The sequence below is a fragment of the Lissotriton vulgaris genome, chromosome 7 (genome assembly GCF_964263255.1).
Source record: "Lissotriton vulgaris chromosome 7, aLisVul1.2, whole genome shotgun sequence".
Taxonomy (NCBI): Eukaryota; Metazoa; Chordata; class Amphibia; order Caudata; family Salamandridae; genus Lissotriton; species Lissotriton vulgaris.
Genome location: NC_141695.1, coordinates 246,599,513 through 246,615,115, shown reverse-complemented (window position 1 = coordinate 246,615,115; position 15,603 = coordinate 246,599,513). Strand labels below are relative to the sequence as shown.

The window sequence follows — 15,603 nt, the reverse complement described above, 5'->3', positions numbered from 1 at the left end:
GCCCACCATGTAACCTCGGTCTTCAGAATTATTGCAGGCAGATTGTCTGGGCCTGCTGCCCGGGTTAGCTTGAGTTCTTTTATTGTGAGCTCTACTTGTTCTACGTTGAATTTGGCAAGGCGATCTTCAGAAATATCTTGCCATGATTTAGTCTCCATCTCCTGACTAGGAGTCCTTGCCCCGTACAATTCCCTTATGTATGTATCCCATGCTGCCTCACTCACCACACAGTTTAATTCGCCCTCTGAAGTGCCAGATGCTGTCATTACTAGTTGCCAGAATTTCCTTAGATTTTTATTCTCTATGGCTTCCAAAAGTTCTAACCAGCATTTTTCTTTATGTAACCTTTTAGTAGAGAGTACCATTTGCTTGAATTCTTTTTTCAGTTTTACCAGGTGATCATGTCTCTCTTGTGAAAAGGTCTTTTTTTGTTTCCTCTGTGTTGCTCTTATCTCCCTTTTCTTGTTTTGACATACTACTGAGAAGCCTTTACCATAATTTCTTTGTTTTACCCTATTGGGATCTTCTCTTTTTAATTTTATCTTGAGGCATTGAACCAGTTCTTCTAATTTTAAGATGAACCATTCCAGTTTTTTATTTTCAAAATTGGCAGGTGCCATTTTTATTTGCGTGGCCTTCACTTTTTCCAGATATTCCTCAGTTAGACGTGTCGTCACTCGTTTGGGGTACTCAACCGCCTGGTTTATCACTGTTTCTCTCTGTTGTTTCCTACCCCCCATTATTACTATATGGAGGAGTTTGTGATCGCTCATCACATTTTGAATTAACTTGAAGGATCTTATCTGGTGAAAATTCCAGGCCTGCAGGAATATATAGTCAATTGGGCATTTCTGCTGCCCTTGAATAAACGTTTTTCCTGCTGGTGTATCTGATTCTATTCTTCCGTTAACACAGTGAAAACCCCTGCCTCCTAAGATATGTATTAATTCCTGGTCTTGTTTCGAGGTTTCCCCTACTGGGAACCTTGCCGGGTTTATACCGTATGCCTCTAGCTGTTCCATATTATAAAGGTCTGCTTTTCTTGGATTTAGTTTATGATTGAAGTCCCCCAATATCACTATTGTGTCTGCGGAGTATTTTTCTAAAATACTGTCTACATCCTCCTTAAAAAACATCCTTTCCCTTTCATACTCCTCCCCATTTTCCCACTGCATGTATACATTTAATAAAATCATCATTTTGTGTTTTAGCTCCACCGTCAAGAATTCAATTCTGCTTGATTGTACCCATTTACATTTTGTGTTCAACAGTTTTATTTCCCTCATTACTCTTGTTGATACCAAGGTCATGAGGCCCCCAGAGGGCCTCCCACGATTTTTCTTTATGGCCGGCTGATGTAACTGGGCATAACCATCAAAGGTTGGGGTTTCGTCGCATAACCAGGTCTCTTGCAAGCAGGCAATGTCTACTTTGTTTATGGATTCCTTTATGTGTTCCCATTTTTGTTCATTGCCTAGCCCATTTACGTTCCAAGACAAGAGACCTAGGTCTTGCGGACCCCCTTTATCCTATTCGACGTCACTCAGCTCTCCTTCCTCATCTGTAGCCACTGTATTCCTTTCGATGCTTTCCTCCGCGTGGGTGCTGTTAAACGACCAGTTCCCCCATGAGGAATCATTACCTGTGTTTTCAATTATAATGTTCAGAGAGTTTCGATCACTTTTTGTTTCTTTATATAGGATTACTTGTCTCTTCTGCAGCCCGGCATGTTGTTTTAGGAAATTATTATCTTTCACAGTTTTTATATCTCTCTCTGGGATAATCTTTAATCCTTGATGCGTTATCTCCTTTGTGGCATTCAGGATTGCAAACTGCAGTCTTATAATAAGTGGTATGTGCAACCTTAGAACATGACAACCTTAACGCCACCCCTGCAAAGAAATCATGGAAACTGATCTAGAAACACTTAATTTGGTAACTAATGCATACCCAAAGAGATACACAAGAAATACACAATGTGTCATTTAAATTTTTTTGAAGCGTTTTGCTTCGTGTGAAAAATATGTCCGCTGCAATAATCAATAGAAGAAAATGGAACAGTGTAATCAGCATTACGAGAATAGTGAAGAAAATGAACAATTAACCCATTTTGCTGGTATATAGGATACTAGCAGCCCGTCCTGACGTTGTCCGGGTATGAATTGCTGCCGGCCAGAAGTAGGATTTCGTTTTGATAGCATTTCTTATCTGTGACAGGCCTGTGAAATGGTACGATTCACAGTGCACTGCTGATGCACTTATGAGTGCGCGTTCAGTAGTGTGTGAACTCGAGTTTCCTTACTTTATTTTTCCCTGCAATATTATACACGCAAACTCGACAACATGGCATGAGCACAATTTACATTACAGAAGAACACATTCATTTGTGGTAGGCAAGGGGAAATAAAGCGTTTTGCCTGGAATCACAGGATGTTGAGCTGCTGCCGAGATTCGAACATAGCTCCCCAGCTCTAAAGTTCGCAATTCTAGAACTTGTGGCGGTAGGTGTGTCTAAAAGTGTCTGTCGGTGCTGACCATCAATGAGAGAGACCTGTGCATTTTTCAAATGGGTGGTGAAAAAATATGAGTATGTTGCTGGAGATGTGGGCCGCCGTGCCACCAAGGTAAACAACCATTATTCCGCAACTTTCTTTCCGCATACCATCACTCCGCATATTTTCATTACGAAAGTACCATGGCTCCGCAATGCCATTGTAACGCATGGCATTACATTTTATATGCTTTTACCACGCATACATTAACAACTAAATTCGTTGTAAATGCATGAATGGTAAAAGCATGTTTTTTTTAATGTTTGGATAAGGTAAGTATGGGTATAGGGGTATATGTTTTGGGGTACTGAGGTATATGTTTTGGGGTGTTTGGGTATTTTATGGGTTCAGATATAGTTTTGGGTTATGGGGTACAGGGGTAGTTTTAGGGTTTAGGGATAGGTATGGGTTTTGGGGTACAGGGGCATTTTAGGGTTCAGGGGTAGGTTTGGGTTTCGGGGTACAGGGATAGTTTTATGGTTCATGGCTAGGTTTGGGTTTTGGGGTACAGGGGTATTTTTAGGGTTCAGGGGTAGGTTTGGGGGTACAGGGGTATTTTAGGTTTCACGGGTAAGTTTGAGTTTTGGGGTACAGGGGTATTTTTAGGGTTCCACGGTAGGTTTGGGTTTTGGGGTACATGGTTATTTTAGGGTTCAGGTGTAGGTTTGGGTTTTGGGCTACAGGAGTATTTTAAGGGTTCAGGGCTAGGTTTGGGGGTACAGGGGTATTTTAAGGGTTCAGGGGTAGGTTTGGGATTTGGGGTACAGGGGTATTTAAGGGTTCAGGGCTAGGTTTGGGTTTTGGGGTACAGGGGTATTTTAGGGTTCAGGGGTAGGTTTGGATTTTTGGGTAAAGGGGTATTTTTAGGGTTCAGGGCTAGGTTTGGGGGGTACAGGGGTATTTTTAGGGTTAGGTTTGGGGGTACAGGGGTATTTTTAGGGTTCAGGGCTAGGTTTGGGGGTACAGGGGTATTTTTAGGGTTCAGGGCTAGGTTTGGGGGTACAGGGGTATTTTTAGGGTTCAGGGCTAGGTTTGGGGGGTACAGGGGTATTTTTAGGGTTCAGGGCTAGGTTTGGGGGTACAGGGGTATTTTTAGGGTTCAGGGCTAGGTTTAGGGGTACAGGGGTATTAATAGGGTTCCGGGCTAGGTTTGGGTTTTGGGGAACAGGGGTATTTTTAGGGATAGGTTTGGGTTTTGGGGTACAGGGTATATTGATCGGGTTAAGATGCGTTCGTGTTTAAGGGTGTTGGGGTTTTTTAAGGAGTAAGGGTGGGTTATGATTACGGGGTGCAGGAGTATTTAAAGGGAGCAGGGTGGGATTGGTTTTTAGGGTGTAAAGGGTAATAAAATAAAATAATAAATACGAATAATATAAATATTGCAATTTAAAAGAATAAATGTTTTAATTAAATTCAAAAAAGTGTATGTGTGTGTGTGTATGTATATATATATATATATATATATATATATATATATATATATATAACAGAAAAGTTCCCACAGAAGAAGAACTCGGAGGCCAAGGGGAATTCAGGGCTAACAGCTCGCTTTATTCACAGGTTCCCAGTGGCGGCGAATGCATTTCGGCTCCAAAAGCCTTCTTCAGCGCCCAATCACTGTGGCATGTCCTCCCCCAAATGATTCCTTCCTGTGTAAAATACCTCCCAGCACCTGGATCTCCTCCCCCTAATGTAGTTGTCACACCCATTGTAGTTCGTGTTTCATGAAGAACCACAAATCCCAGAATGCGATGTAGCGGCTCAGTCCGGGTGGGTGGCGTGGGGGAGTGAGTTAAACGGTAGGTTCGTGCTGGCAACAGGTAGGTGGTGGTAGGCGCGCAGTCATGGAACCGGAGACTATCCACGGCCGTTTCCCTTGGTCCCCTCGTACTGCTACAGCCTGCAAAAACACACAGACAATCCGATGGGCAGGGGCAGTCAATGCGGACTGGACTCCCAATGAGGTAAATTACCAATGTCTCCCCAATGGTGCTGTGCGAATCCAGGCGGTCACCAGAGTTATCGATCCCTCGATACCAGGAAAAGCGCTGCAAGCAGCGTGGTGCCAGACTTACTCCGGGACACTTTGATGTAGCAGGGCCATCCGTACTGCGTCGCAGGCAGGCGCAGAATGCATGACAGAAAAGTTCCCACAGAAGAAGAACTCGGAGGCCAGGGGGAGTTCAGGGCTAACAGCTCGCTTTATTCACACGTTCCCAGTGGCGGCGAATGCATTTCGGCTCCAAAAGCCTTCTTCAGCGCCCAATCACTGTGGTATGTCCTCCCCCAAATGATTCCTTCCTATGTAAAATACCTCCCAGCACCTGGATCTCCTCCCCCTAATGTAGTTGTCACACCCATTGTAGTTCGTGTTGCATGAAGAACCACAAATCCCAGAATGCACTGTAGCGGCTCAGTCCGGGTGGGTGGCGTGGGGAGTGAGTTAAACGGTATATATACACACACACATATATACAAACATATATTTGATGTAAAATGTACTTTTACAATGTATATGACTTTACCACACATGCTTTTGCGTTTAATGGCATGTGTGATAGTCATATGCGTTGTAAAAGTTTTAGAAGTTATGTCTTTGAGGAGTAATAGTTCTGCGTTATAAAAATTGCGGAGTAATGGAATGCGGTATGTTGATTTGCGGTATATCATCACATATTCCCGGGGGAGGGATAGTCCCTTTCTTGCTATTTCCGTGGAGGCAGGCCTTGTGTCCGGATGTGCGTGGTGCAAGGCCTGTGCGCAACAGAAGTGGAAAATCTCCAGTGAGCGCTTCAGGCGTCACCGGAAGTTAAGGCAAGATTACATTTCCTGCACAATGGCCCCTTTTGCGCTCCTTCCGGCCCTTTGGATAAGTGCCATGCCTGACCTCCATACAGTAAAGCAGGTGCACCTCACTGTGAGCGCGGGGCAAGCACACCCGGAGCTGGAATGTACAGAACCTGGGGAGAAAAAACAATGCTTGCTTTTTTCTTTCCGTAATCCCGTGCCCCGCACACGCCCACGCCCCCATTACACGCCCACAGCACACAATAGGAGACATAGCATAAAGGGCGGGACGTACCACATGCCCCCAGCGTTTGTCACGCCTTCAGCAAACGCCCACAGCACAACGCAGACACGCCCACAAGGGACTACTTTGCTGGCACGGTTCTTTTACCTTTTAAATGTATATGGTGGGCGTCTGCATAGCCTATGTCCTTCTGCTGCAACTGCCCTTTCCAACGCTGTATTGGGTGTTGTAATTGGTGCTGAGGTTCCTGAGATTACCCACCTCAAAGGTTTGGACTCTCTCTTTATTATATTAGTATAGATTTGCTTGCATGTACTCCTATCTAGCGTTACCTATCTAATGTGTCTAGGTTGTAAGCATGGGTGAATTTTGCGAATTCACAATCCTCGAATTTGCGAATTCGCGATCCGCAAAATTCGCGAATTTGTGCGAATTTGCAGATTTTTGGGTTTTTTGCATGTTCGCTGGGTTTTTTGCATGTTCGCGGGACTTTTTGCGTCTTCGCGAGCCGCTTGCATAGCGAAGTTACCCATGCAGTCGTTTATGGGAGAGAGAGAGAGATAGATAGATAGATACATAGATAGATGGAAAGAGAGAGGGAAAGAGAGAGAGAGAACGAGAGAAAGAAAGAGAGGCCGGATCTCTGAAGGGCCAGATTCCTGAGTTGCCCCTACAGAACATACAGCTTTTTATTTTTAGCAAAATGCATATGAAAATTGTGCTGTAAAGGTCTCTTTTAGTTTAACCCCTCCTGACAACTCAAAATGGGTGTATTTGCCATCCTCTCCCTTCTTCCTGTTTTTTATATCTGTAAGTGCTTCCTGATGAGGTTTAATTCCTTGGACAGGTGCCTCGTTGCCTACTTGTAACTATTCTCTGACCCTGCTTCAAGGGTCAGAGCAGGGTCAGAGAATAGTTGCAAGTAGATAACGAGGCGCCAGGAAGCAATTAGCAGCAGGTGTCCAAGTTGAAGTTAATTTGTTTGTAACCCTTTTGTAAAAGGTTACAAAGAAATTAGGTTCAACTTTTGCACCTGCTGCTGTAACCCTTGCTTGGCTGAAAATTCGTCCCCGCTGATTCGCGGATTTTACCGCGATTTCGCGAGATTCGCGGATACCGAAATCTCGGAAAATCCGCCCGCGAAATGGATTTTACGCCCAACCTTACTAGGTTGGGTGAATCCAGTTCCCCTGTTACATGTGGGTAAGTGTCATCAGGGAGCCGGTCTTGTTGGAGAGCAGGGCATCACACCTCACTGGAGGTATACAGGAATCACCTGGGTGGAACTACAGCATTGGGCAACCTCAGGCCGCTATTGTTGATTCTTTTGTGATAGCTTAGTTGCAGAGCAAACAATAACAAACAGCATTTTGTTTAGTAAACTTAGCCCTTGTACAGAATGTTCACAGTACTTGATAATATACCTATGAAGAAGTGTATATGCAAGCAAAGCCATTTCCGAGAATATAATCTTTCACAGGCACGGAAGCAAATGTGTGTCAAATATCACAGTTTGGGAAAAGATGTTCACTTCAAAACATGAGCATATAAAATGGTGGTGTGTCTGCCCGAGTCTAAATGTGAACACATGAAACAGTGCTGTCTTGGATATCTGTCAGGCTGCTAAATGAGCATCAGGGCACACAACCACAGAGTACTATTGCCTTGATAGCCAAGTCCGTCGAGCTGGGCATTTTGCCCTTTCTGTACGGTAGGACTTTTTAGTTTGAGTCATTTCACAGATCTACCACCAGGGAAAGTACAGCTTTGGTATCTATTCTAAAGGTGAGGAATTTGAGGGTATAATTATTCAACAATCAATCAATCAACTAAGGTACTTGTACAGCGTGACTACTCACCTGTAAGGGTCTCAAGGTGCTGGGGGTTCTAGACTGACTCAGTGGAGGATCATTTGAAGAGCCTGGTCTTGAGGTCCTTCCTGAATTAGGTCAGTGATGCTGATTGTCTGAGGTAAAGGGGCAGGGTGTTCCAAGTCTTGCTGGCAAGGTAGGAGACCGATCTTCCTCCAGTCTGGCCTTCTGGATCTTGAGGATATAGATGAGGGGGAGTTGGGAGGATCGGAGTTGTCTGTTGGGTACGTGGAAGGTGAGGCGGAGGTTCAAGTAAGCTGGTCCTTGTTCTAGCCTTGTAGGTGTGAGTGAGGAGCTGGAAGGTGACTCTCTTGTTGACTGGGAGCTAGTGAAGTTGTTGGAGGTGTGGCGTGATGTGGCTGCGGCAGGGGATGTTGAGGATCAGTCTTGCGGCTGCATTTTGAAGTGTAGTAGTTTCTTGAGCTGTTTATGGATGGTGCCGGTTTAGAGGTCTTTGCAGTAGGCAAGTCTGCTGGTAATGACTGCGTGGGTGACAGGATTCTGTGGGTATCCATCTGAATGTCTTTCGGAGCAGACGGAGCCTGTGGAAGCATGCCGAGGAAACTGCATTGATTTGGCAGTCCATTGTGAGCGAAGAGTACAGTTTGATGCCAAGGTTGCTTGCTTGCGTGGTCAGTCAGGGTGGGGAGAACGCCCATCATGGCTGGGCACCAGGAGTTGTCCAAGGCTGACATGGTGGATCCCAGGATGAGAACTTCGGTCTTGTCCTAGTTGAACTTGAGGCAGCTGTCTTTCATGTTGAGACGACCTTCATCCCATTGTGGAAGTTGGTTCTAGCCGTCCAGGGTTCATCAAAGTCCAAATCGAGGGTGCGCAAGAGTCGTGAAAGAAACTGACTTCAGTATATAGTCGTGCTTATATACTTCTCCGCCTGTCACTCCTGCAGCAGAAGTACTTTGATGCAGAGTCACACAGCAACACCAACCAGAATGCAGGAGCACTGATTTAAAGTTTTTCCGCTCCAGAGTGGTGCCTGGGGATATTCTCAAGATAAGGAATCTGCATTTAGAGTATCTACCAGGAATAGCATTACTGAAGGTAAGTAATATGTTCTTTAGTTCTTTAGAGCATGATGGTAATCTGACAAAAAAGACAGTGGATCTGACAGCATATAAGAACTTTTCCTGATAGATATTTCTGACTGCAGACTCTTCATCTTAGAATAATTCCTTAGGCTGCAGTTTGGATACAGCGACTTTTCCAGCAATCTTTCCTGCACGCTGGCAGGTGGGGCCATGTGTGTCCATAGTGACTCTGCCCCGACCCTCACTGACAAACTGGAGTCACATATAAGTGTTACCCTTACATGCTGACCGGTGATTTTCTTTCTATTCCCAGAGATACGGATTCAAAGCTCCCCTCAAGTTTGTCAGTCTCCTGAAGACTCCTGATTTCACCAAGCACTAGAGAATATTTCTTCCTCAAAAACAACAGGATTAAGGCAATGCCACTATTGCAGAAATAAGATGCCAGTTATGGATTGTCATGATGTGTGCCTGTGTTATTTGGGATCTGGGCACAAAGTCATCCAACAAGTGTGCCCATTGTCTTGATTTTGATTCCGATCTTGCACAAAGTCCAATCCCACTATAAGCGTAAGACGGCCAAGCGGGTGTCCGAAACCCTTCAAACAACTTAAAAGTTTTGAGTCATAACTTATGGTCCTTGCAAGTCTTGCGCCATGACCTTTAAGCCCTGCTCATTAAAACACTCTAAATCCAGTCTGGTGCCTGGAATCCGGTCTGGTGCCTGGGTAGTATTTGAAGGTGTGAAACGTTCTGTTACAAAGACAATTCACCAGAAAGAGCATTACAAAAGATAAGTAACCTGTTGCTGTAAACAACTGCCAACAAATTAGCTGCAGCTTCACTGCAGTGATCAATGAATTTTAATTGAATTGTTTTTCCTCTGCTACCATAGCAGCGGTACAAATTCCACACCAGCAAACTTATTTTTATTTAGCTGCAGTAGTATTTGTACTAACCGGGTCCTCATAAGGCCCTATTTTGCAAATTAATATCAATTTGTTCAATAGGTACAGTGACACTGCCACTTCTTTTTACTTGCAGATTAGTTAACAAGGTGATCCCTGCGCCGCTCTCTGTATCCGGCTTAATTGGTTTTATTGAAACCTTCTCCATGTTCCAAACCTTCCTGAAAAAGGACGCGAATTCAGCGAAAGAACTGCTGAGAAAAACAGAGGAAAGGTACCAAATAATGTGTTAAACTAAAATCTCAATAGCAGCCACAGAGTTGCCGTCCTCCAGGGATAGATCACAGATTAAAAAACAGTGGAAATATACATAGCACTAAATATATTAGCATATGATGATGATACTTTGTTGTATCTCTGTCGTAGTCATCATTGAAGCTTTTTTCATCTGAAATGCACATTTCGTAACATATCTGTATATAAATCCAGTGGTGAGGAAACTAAAATAATGCACCTTAATAATATCGGCTAAAGCCCTATCATATAAAATTATTGACTTTATTGGAATAATAAAAATTAACAATAAAAATGGTTAGTGTTAATTATGTTTGTTGTAGAGTAGATAACATTAACATTATGCTTATTGTAGTTATTTGTTATCCTTGGTACATGCTATCGCTCCATTCCCCCAACCCCTCCCCCATTTTTAATCTCTGTATAATCAGTGATGCATATCGTTTAATGGAATATCAAAGAGTAATTTTCTTTAAAAGTGAGGTGCTTTATTCACAACTTTTTTTTCTTTTAACTTCTTCCTGTAGCCATAGCCAACATATTATGTCCAATCCGGGAATCTTACACGCTACAAGACAAACGCAATGTATACAAATATAAATCATCATACAAATCAGACACCACAACAACAAAAAAGCACAAGTTTTCTTACACACAGTTAATTATTTACAGAAATCACTAAACCCACGTCCATTTTAGTTGGACTTAGTTCATTATACTGCATTTATGAATGCATACATTTCCATAGTTCCTGTGCTCTTAACATCAGAACCAAAGAGCCACAACTAGGCACCTATCCCTTGTTGACTTGCCATGTCATGGACCCTTTTACATAATAGGAAAATTCTTTAGATGCCGCCATATGCTATGTAAAGGCAGAATCCTTTTCTACTTCTTTGTGAATTTATTCATTAAATATGTGGGTATACTTTGTTTCTTTATTCTTTGTGTAAGTAGTAGCGGTTACATTTGTCTTTTCAGCATGAGAACAAGAAAGATACAATAAACTATATTTTGTTTATTTATTTCTTTATAGAACGTGGGTGAGTAATCCCTTCAATATGTGGGATTTTACCCTTTGTAGTCCGAAGAAAATATAAGAATAAAACCACAAGTTATGACATCTATAATTATTTATTCTGTACATTAGCTTTGTTACAATGGTAAAAGTCAGATCTAAACCTTTTTACTTCCATTAATGCATAACATTTTGAATTTGTCAAGTTACAAAACTACCAATCATTAGTGATGTACAAGGTGAGTGTTATCATACTACAAAAAAATTACTGGGGGCCGTGTTTCAAAAACTTCTTAGTCCTTGTCATTGAGCAACAATATCGGGATGATAATTCCATAGGTCTTGTAAAATAGAAATTATGGTGTCCCCTCATGACCGTTACCCATAAAATGCATTAACAAAATTAAGTCATAATCCTTATCAGACATCAAGAAATTATATATAGGGAGACTATTCAATATGTCATAGTATAAAGTAGTAATTGCAGTGTATCCTGGTCACAGTTACTCGTATTAGGCATCAGTAAAATGTGGCACTGCAGCATAACCAGTCCTAACAATAACAAGACAAACATTTTGTGGCTGTAAATTTAGAGCATTCATGTGTTGCATACAATGTTCCATGCAGCAGAGTGCAAATTCAGTAAAACGTGGCATCGCAATCCTCAAATTCTGCATACAAAGTGCCCAGCAACATACACCAGAGTGCCAACGTTACGTGAGTGTCTGAAAACATTTGAATCATCCATCAATTTCAAACTCCTGATTTTAATATTTATACAAGTACACAGCACCCATGCAGACCGCGCTTTCGCCATCTTGAAATATCAATTTCTCGATCCAGTTAGTTAATTCAGTTTAATCCCACGCTCGCCACTTCAAGTTTGCTGTTTTTGGACATCCTAGTTAAACATCATATAAAAATCATACTTCAATGTCATATGGACACCAATCCCCATATTTCAAGTCCTGGATAAACGTTAAGCATTTCTGAGACGTAAACCACCTACGCCACCAAGGTCAAATGTATATAGCAACATATGTACTGAAAGTCTTTACCCGTGATCTGCTCAGCTCACATTCAGCATTCCTTGCAGCTTCAGCCTAGTTTTGAAATTCCATGCCATCTTCTAAGGCGTTTAAATAGCCATGTCAATTACGACACCTGATTTGAAGGAAGAGTAAAACCGTGCCTATATACTAGGAACATGGCCGCCATCTTGAATTACCACAAACTATATACAAGTAAGAGAAAGATGGTACCCCACACCTATCCTTTACGAATTCCAGGGTTTTTACATCCTTAGTGTATATTACGTTAATTTTCCTATCACAAGGGGCACCTATTCAGCAACCAAATCTTCCAGTGTTAATTTGAGGGAAAAGGTATATAACCTGTCTCATTGAAACTCTGCTGCTATTTTAAAATACCTCAGTCAAATGTGTCCCACCATCCATTCTCATAAAAGTATTACATAACACCCTTATACTGGAACAGCGCTTGCCATCTAACAGTTAATCTGGGGTGTGAAGTTATCTCTCACCACATACGGGTAGTTTTGCCGCTAATTCCACATGCCATAGAATCCAGTCAAATATATCCCCACACCTAATCCCACTAAAATACCGCAACAGCCCCTTATACTGAAAGTGCGGGCTCCATCTTAAAACGTCACAATCTATTTCGAGTCGATTGGAAAATATTGTTCCACACTCATCACTTTAAAGTTCATAGACTTCATATTAGTCAAGTGCATATTGATCTTTTTTTACTAACCACTGGGGAACACGTAAAATCATTTTTAAGCCAAAGATAGCGTGTAATAGGAAAAATAATATTGCATCTCGTGCCCCCGCCATGGAGCTTGCTCATCAATAAGTTTACAGCAAGTGTGAACCATTCACCACATATTGGCGCAAAATACATGACACTATGCCCAAGGTGTTGGGGGGTTCTTTTATGACTGAGGAGAGGAGATGCCTCCTAAACATATGGGAGCCCACAGACCTGAACACTTCACAGACGCAGTGGTCCACCTTGGGCTTCATGTTAGCTAAAAGAAATATAGCCCAGTTATGGGGTGCAGAACACTCCCCACCCTGGAAGTGTGGGAAAATAACTTAGACTGGTGCATGTTTAGAGAAAAAACTGCACATCTTGCGAGGGAACGCCTTAGAAAGTGGTCACAGGTGTGGGAACCCTGCAATAGATACAGAGTAGACATTTGTACGCCACCTAGTAATGCTGTTTTGGATGAATCCACCTCCTCGTGACATTTTCCCTTTTTGTATGTGATGTTACTTTTCCTGGTACCCCCTGATGTGTAATTTGTAATATGACAATGAACTCTGTAAAGTGATTCTTACTGCTGATGCTGGTTAATATAAATAACTATTTAAAAAAAAATTACAGCACATGTTGCATTGATATTATCAATGATGTCATAGAAGATGTCACGAGTGATGTGGTATGTGAGGTATTAACACTGCATAGGGAGGATGCAAGGCATAGTTACCTAAGGGCTAGAGTACTAGTTACTTCAGATAATTCTAACTGCTGAATGTCTAGGGTTTTGTTTGTGTAAAATATGAACCTAACTATAAGTAGGTATGCTGTAACCTTTGTTTTTTCAGTGAACTTCTAGTTTTTGTTTTGCGTAAAGTAACATTTAATGATCATATATAAATCTAACTGATGCCACGCACGGCTGGCCAACCCCCTCACGTGCAGCCAACCTCAAACTGATGATCCCTGGGGCCTACCCCACAGAGCCAGCCAACCCACTGGCCAGGAACTAGTTTTGAATTGGGAAATTGGATTTAGAAAAAAAATGTTTATAAAAAATAAGAATAATTTAGTCTGGGTTTTAGAATTAGTAATTATTTCAATGACTTCTGATCAGGTTTATCCACAATGCACAGGGACACATCTTTCTTATATTATGTTTTTTCTTTTGATTAATTTGTGAGATTTTAGTCTTGGAACTGTGGAATTGTAATAGGGACAAAGAAACAGAGAATAGAAAACAGCAGCAAAGAGAGCTGCAGAAAAGAGTTTAAAGTACATGATAGCTGAGGACTATGTTGAAGTAAACAAGGATTTTAAGTCTTAGTCATTCGGGTCATTTTAGAATGACTCTTGCTGGAGGCGAAGGGAACGATGTAAATGGAAACACCATTAAACGTTGTCTTTCCTACAACACCTGTTTCCCTTGGGCTGACCTTCATAGGTGCAGTTAGCTTCACTTGCCATGGAACCACATTGAAGATAAAGGATTCATATGTAAAGCATATCTGGGTCAAGAAAATCATCAAACTTCAGAGGGTGAGGCACTATGCACATTATGCTCAGACAGAGCTAGAGAAACTTCAGTGAATACTTTCATAGGCCTTAGAAGGAGTAGTAAAACAACGGTAGTAAAACGATGGGTGACAATGAACTGTGCACAATAATTCATTTGGACAATGAGGATTGAACCATGAGAGAAAGATCCCAGAGTGTGGGAGTCATAACTTTCTAGATTTTGAAGAACAAACTTTTATTTTGGGAGTTTGGTTTTGAAAAATTAAAAGCGTTGTGCTCATCCACCTGAAAGATGGTGGCTGTGCATCAAGCTTGCAGTGCCTTCAGAGGAACCCCATGATGGAAGATGCTCTGAAGACACAGAGATAACAATTATAATCTCTAAATATGGCAGGGGCAGTCCATATTGGTGCAGACAAAAATTGATGGAAGACCGCCCACAATACTTTAAAACAGGCTCCGAATCTATTTGCAGGCTTCCTGATCTTGGACATGTATGGCTTTAAGGTGTATCTCCTTGCCTCTTGTTACCTACATATTGGGAGATCAGAGACAGTGTTTATGGGTACTTATTGAATTTCATGTTCGCTCAAGGAGCTGATCTATGTACAATGCACTTCATTATACTTCTTTTATTGCAGGTTCTTGGAGGCCTTGGGGGCGTCTTCCAATGAAGCCATGGTGGAGATCCATTTGCAGTTTCTTTGTGTTTTAGCCTGCAAGCCTGCTTGAAAAATAATTGGTGATGGGAAAGGCGCTTTTTAAAAACCTTTAACGTTCACTACAGATTGCAGTCCCAACTTCAACCTCTCTACCTGCTCATTTCCAGACTATTAATGCACTTAAGTGATTTATAAAAAAAAAATCTTATTAACTATGCAATTGTGAGATTTATTTTTTATTTTTTTGACAGTATTGTTAGCATACCTACTCAATATGCTGCTATCTCCCTTGGGCATTCATTAATTCCGTTTCGCTCTCTTTTCTAGATTTCAGATTATTTTGTATTGTGAGGTGGTTTTTTTTAAGTCTCCCTTTCTGTCTTCCTCTTTCTTCTTGTCATACCTTTCTCTCCTATTTTCATTAGTAGATTATGAAAGATTATGAAAAGACATTTGATTCAAATATTTGCATATTAATTAAATCACATATAAATAAAGTAAACTTATTTTCGTTCACATATTTTCGCTGTTCAATCGTATTCATTTTGATTTATTCTGTAGATATACTGTCAGATTTTTATTGCATTGCAATGCTCTGGTTTTTTTCAACTCGTGTTCCCATAGTCCACTTCTACTCCTTAGTTTCCCATTGGAGACATACTATAGTTCATACTGTAGTTGGACATTTTTTGATATTTGTTTTTGGCTACATACACAATTATAACAACATTATGCCCCCAAAGTTCTCTCTTGCAAAGAACTGATGCTAAGTTTATAGTCTACACATTGCGGTCCACCGCCTTAAATTGGTATGATGTAACTTTTACAAAAACATTCCCATCACTTCCATGCACGGCTAACATTCCAGTGAGATGTATTGTATGTGGAAAGCCTTCATTTAAGTCACTGTAGGTTTCC

General features: G+C 41.6%; 1 protein-coding gene across 2 annotated transcripts in view; it reads left to right on the top strand.

Annotated features, from left to right (window-relative positions):
• The window catches only part of LOC147701303 (putative methyltransferase DDB_G0268948), a 223,068-nt gene extending 207,863 nt beyond the window's left edge, over positions 1-15,205 (top strand). For both annotated transcript variants that reach the window (XM_086930028.1, XM_086930027.1), the window contains exons 6-7: positions 9,545-9,682; positions 14,665-15,205. In XM_086930028.1, coding sequence (XP_086786154.1) covers positions 9,545-9,682; positions 14,665-14,755 — 229 coding nt within the window. In that variant the 3' untranslated portion in view covers positions 14,756-15,205. The remainder of the gene's footprint in view (positions 1-9,544; positions 9,683-14,664) is intronic.
• The last annotated feature ends 398 nt before the right edge of the window (positions 15,206-15,603 follow it).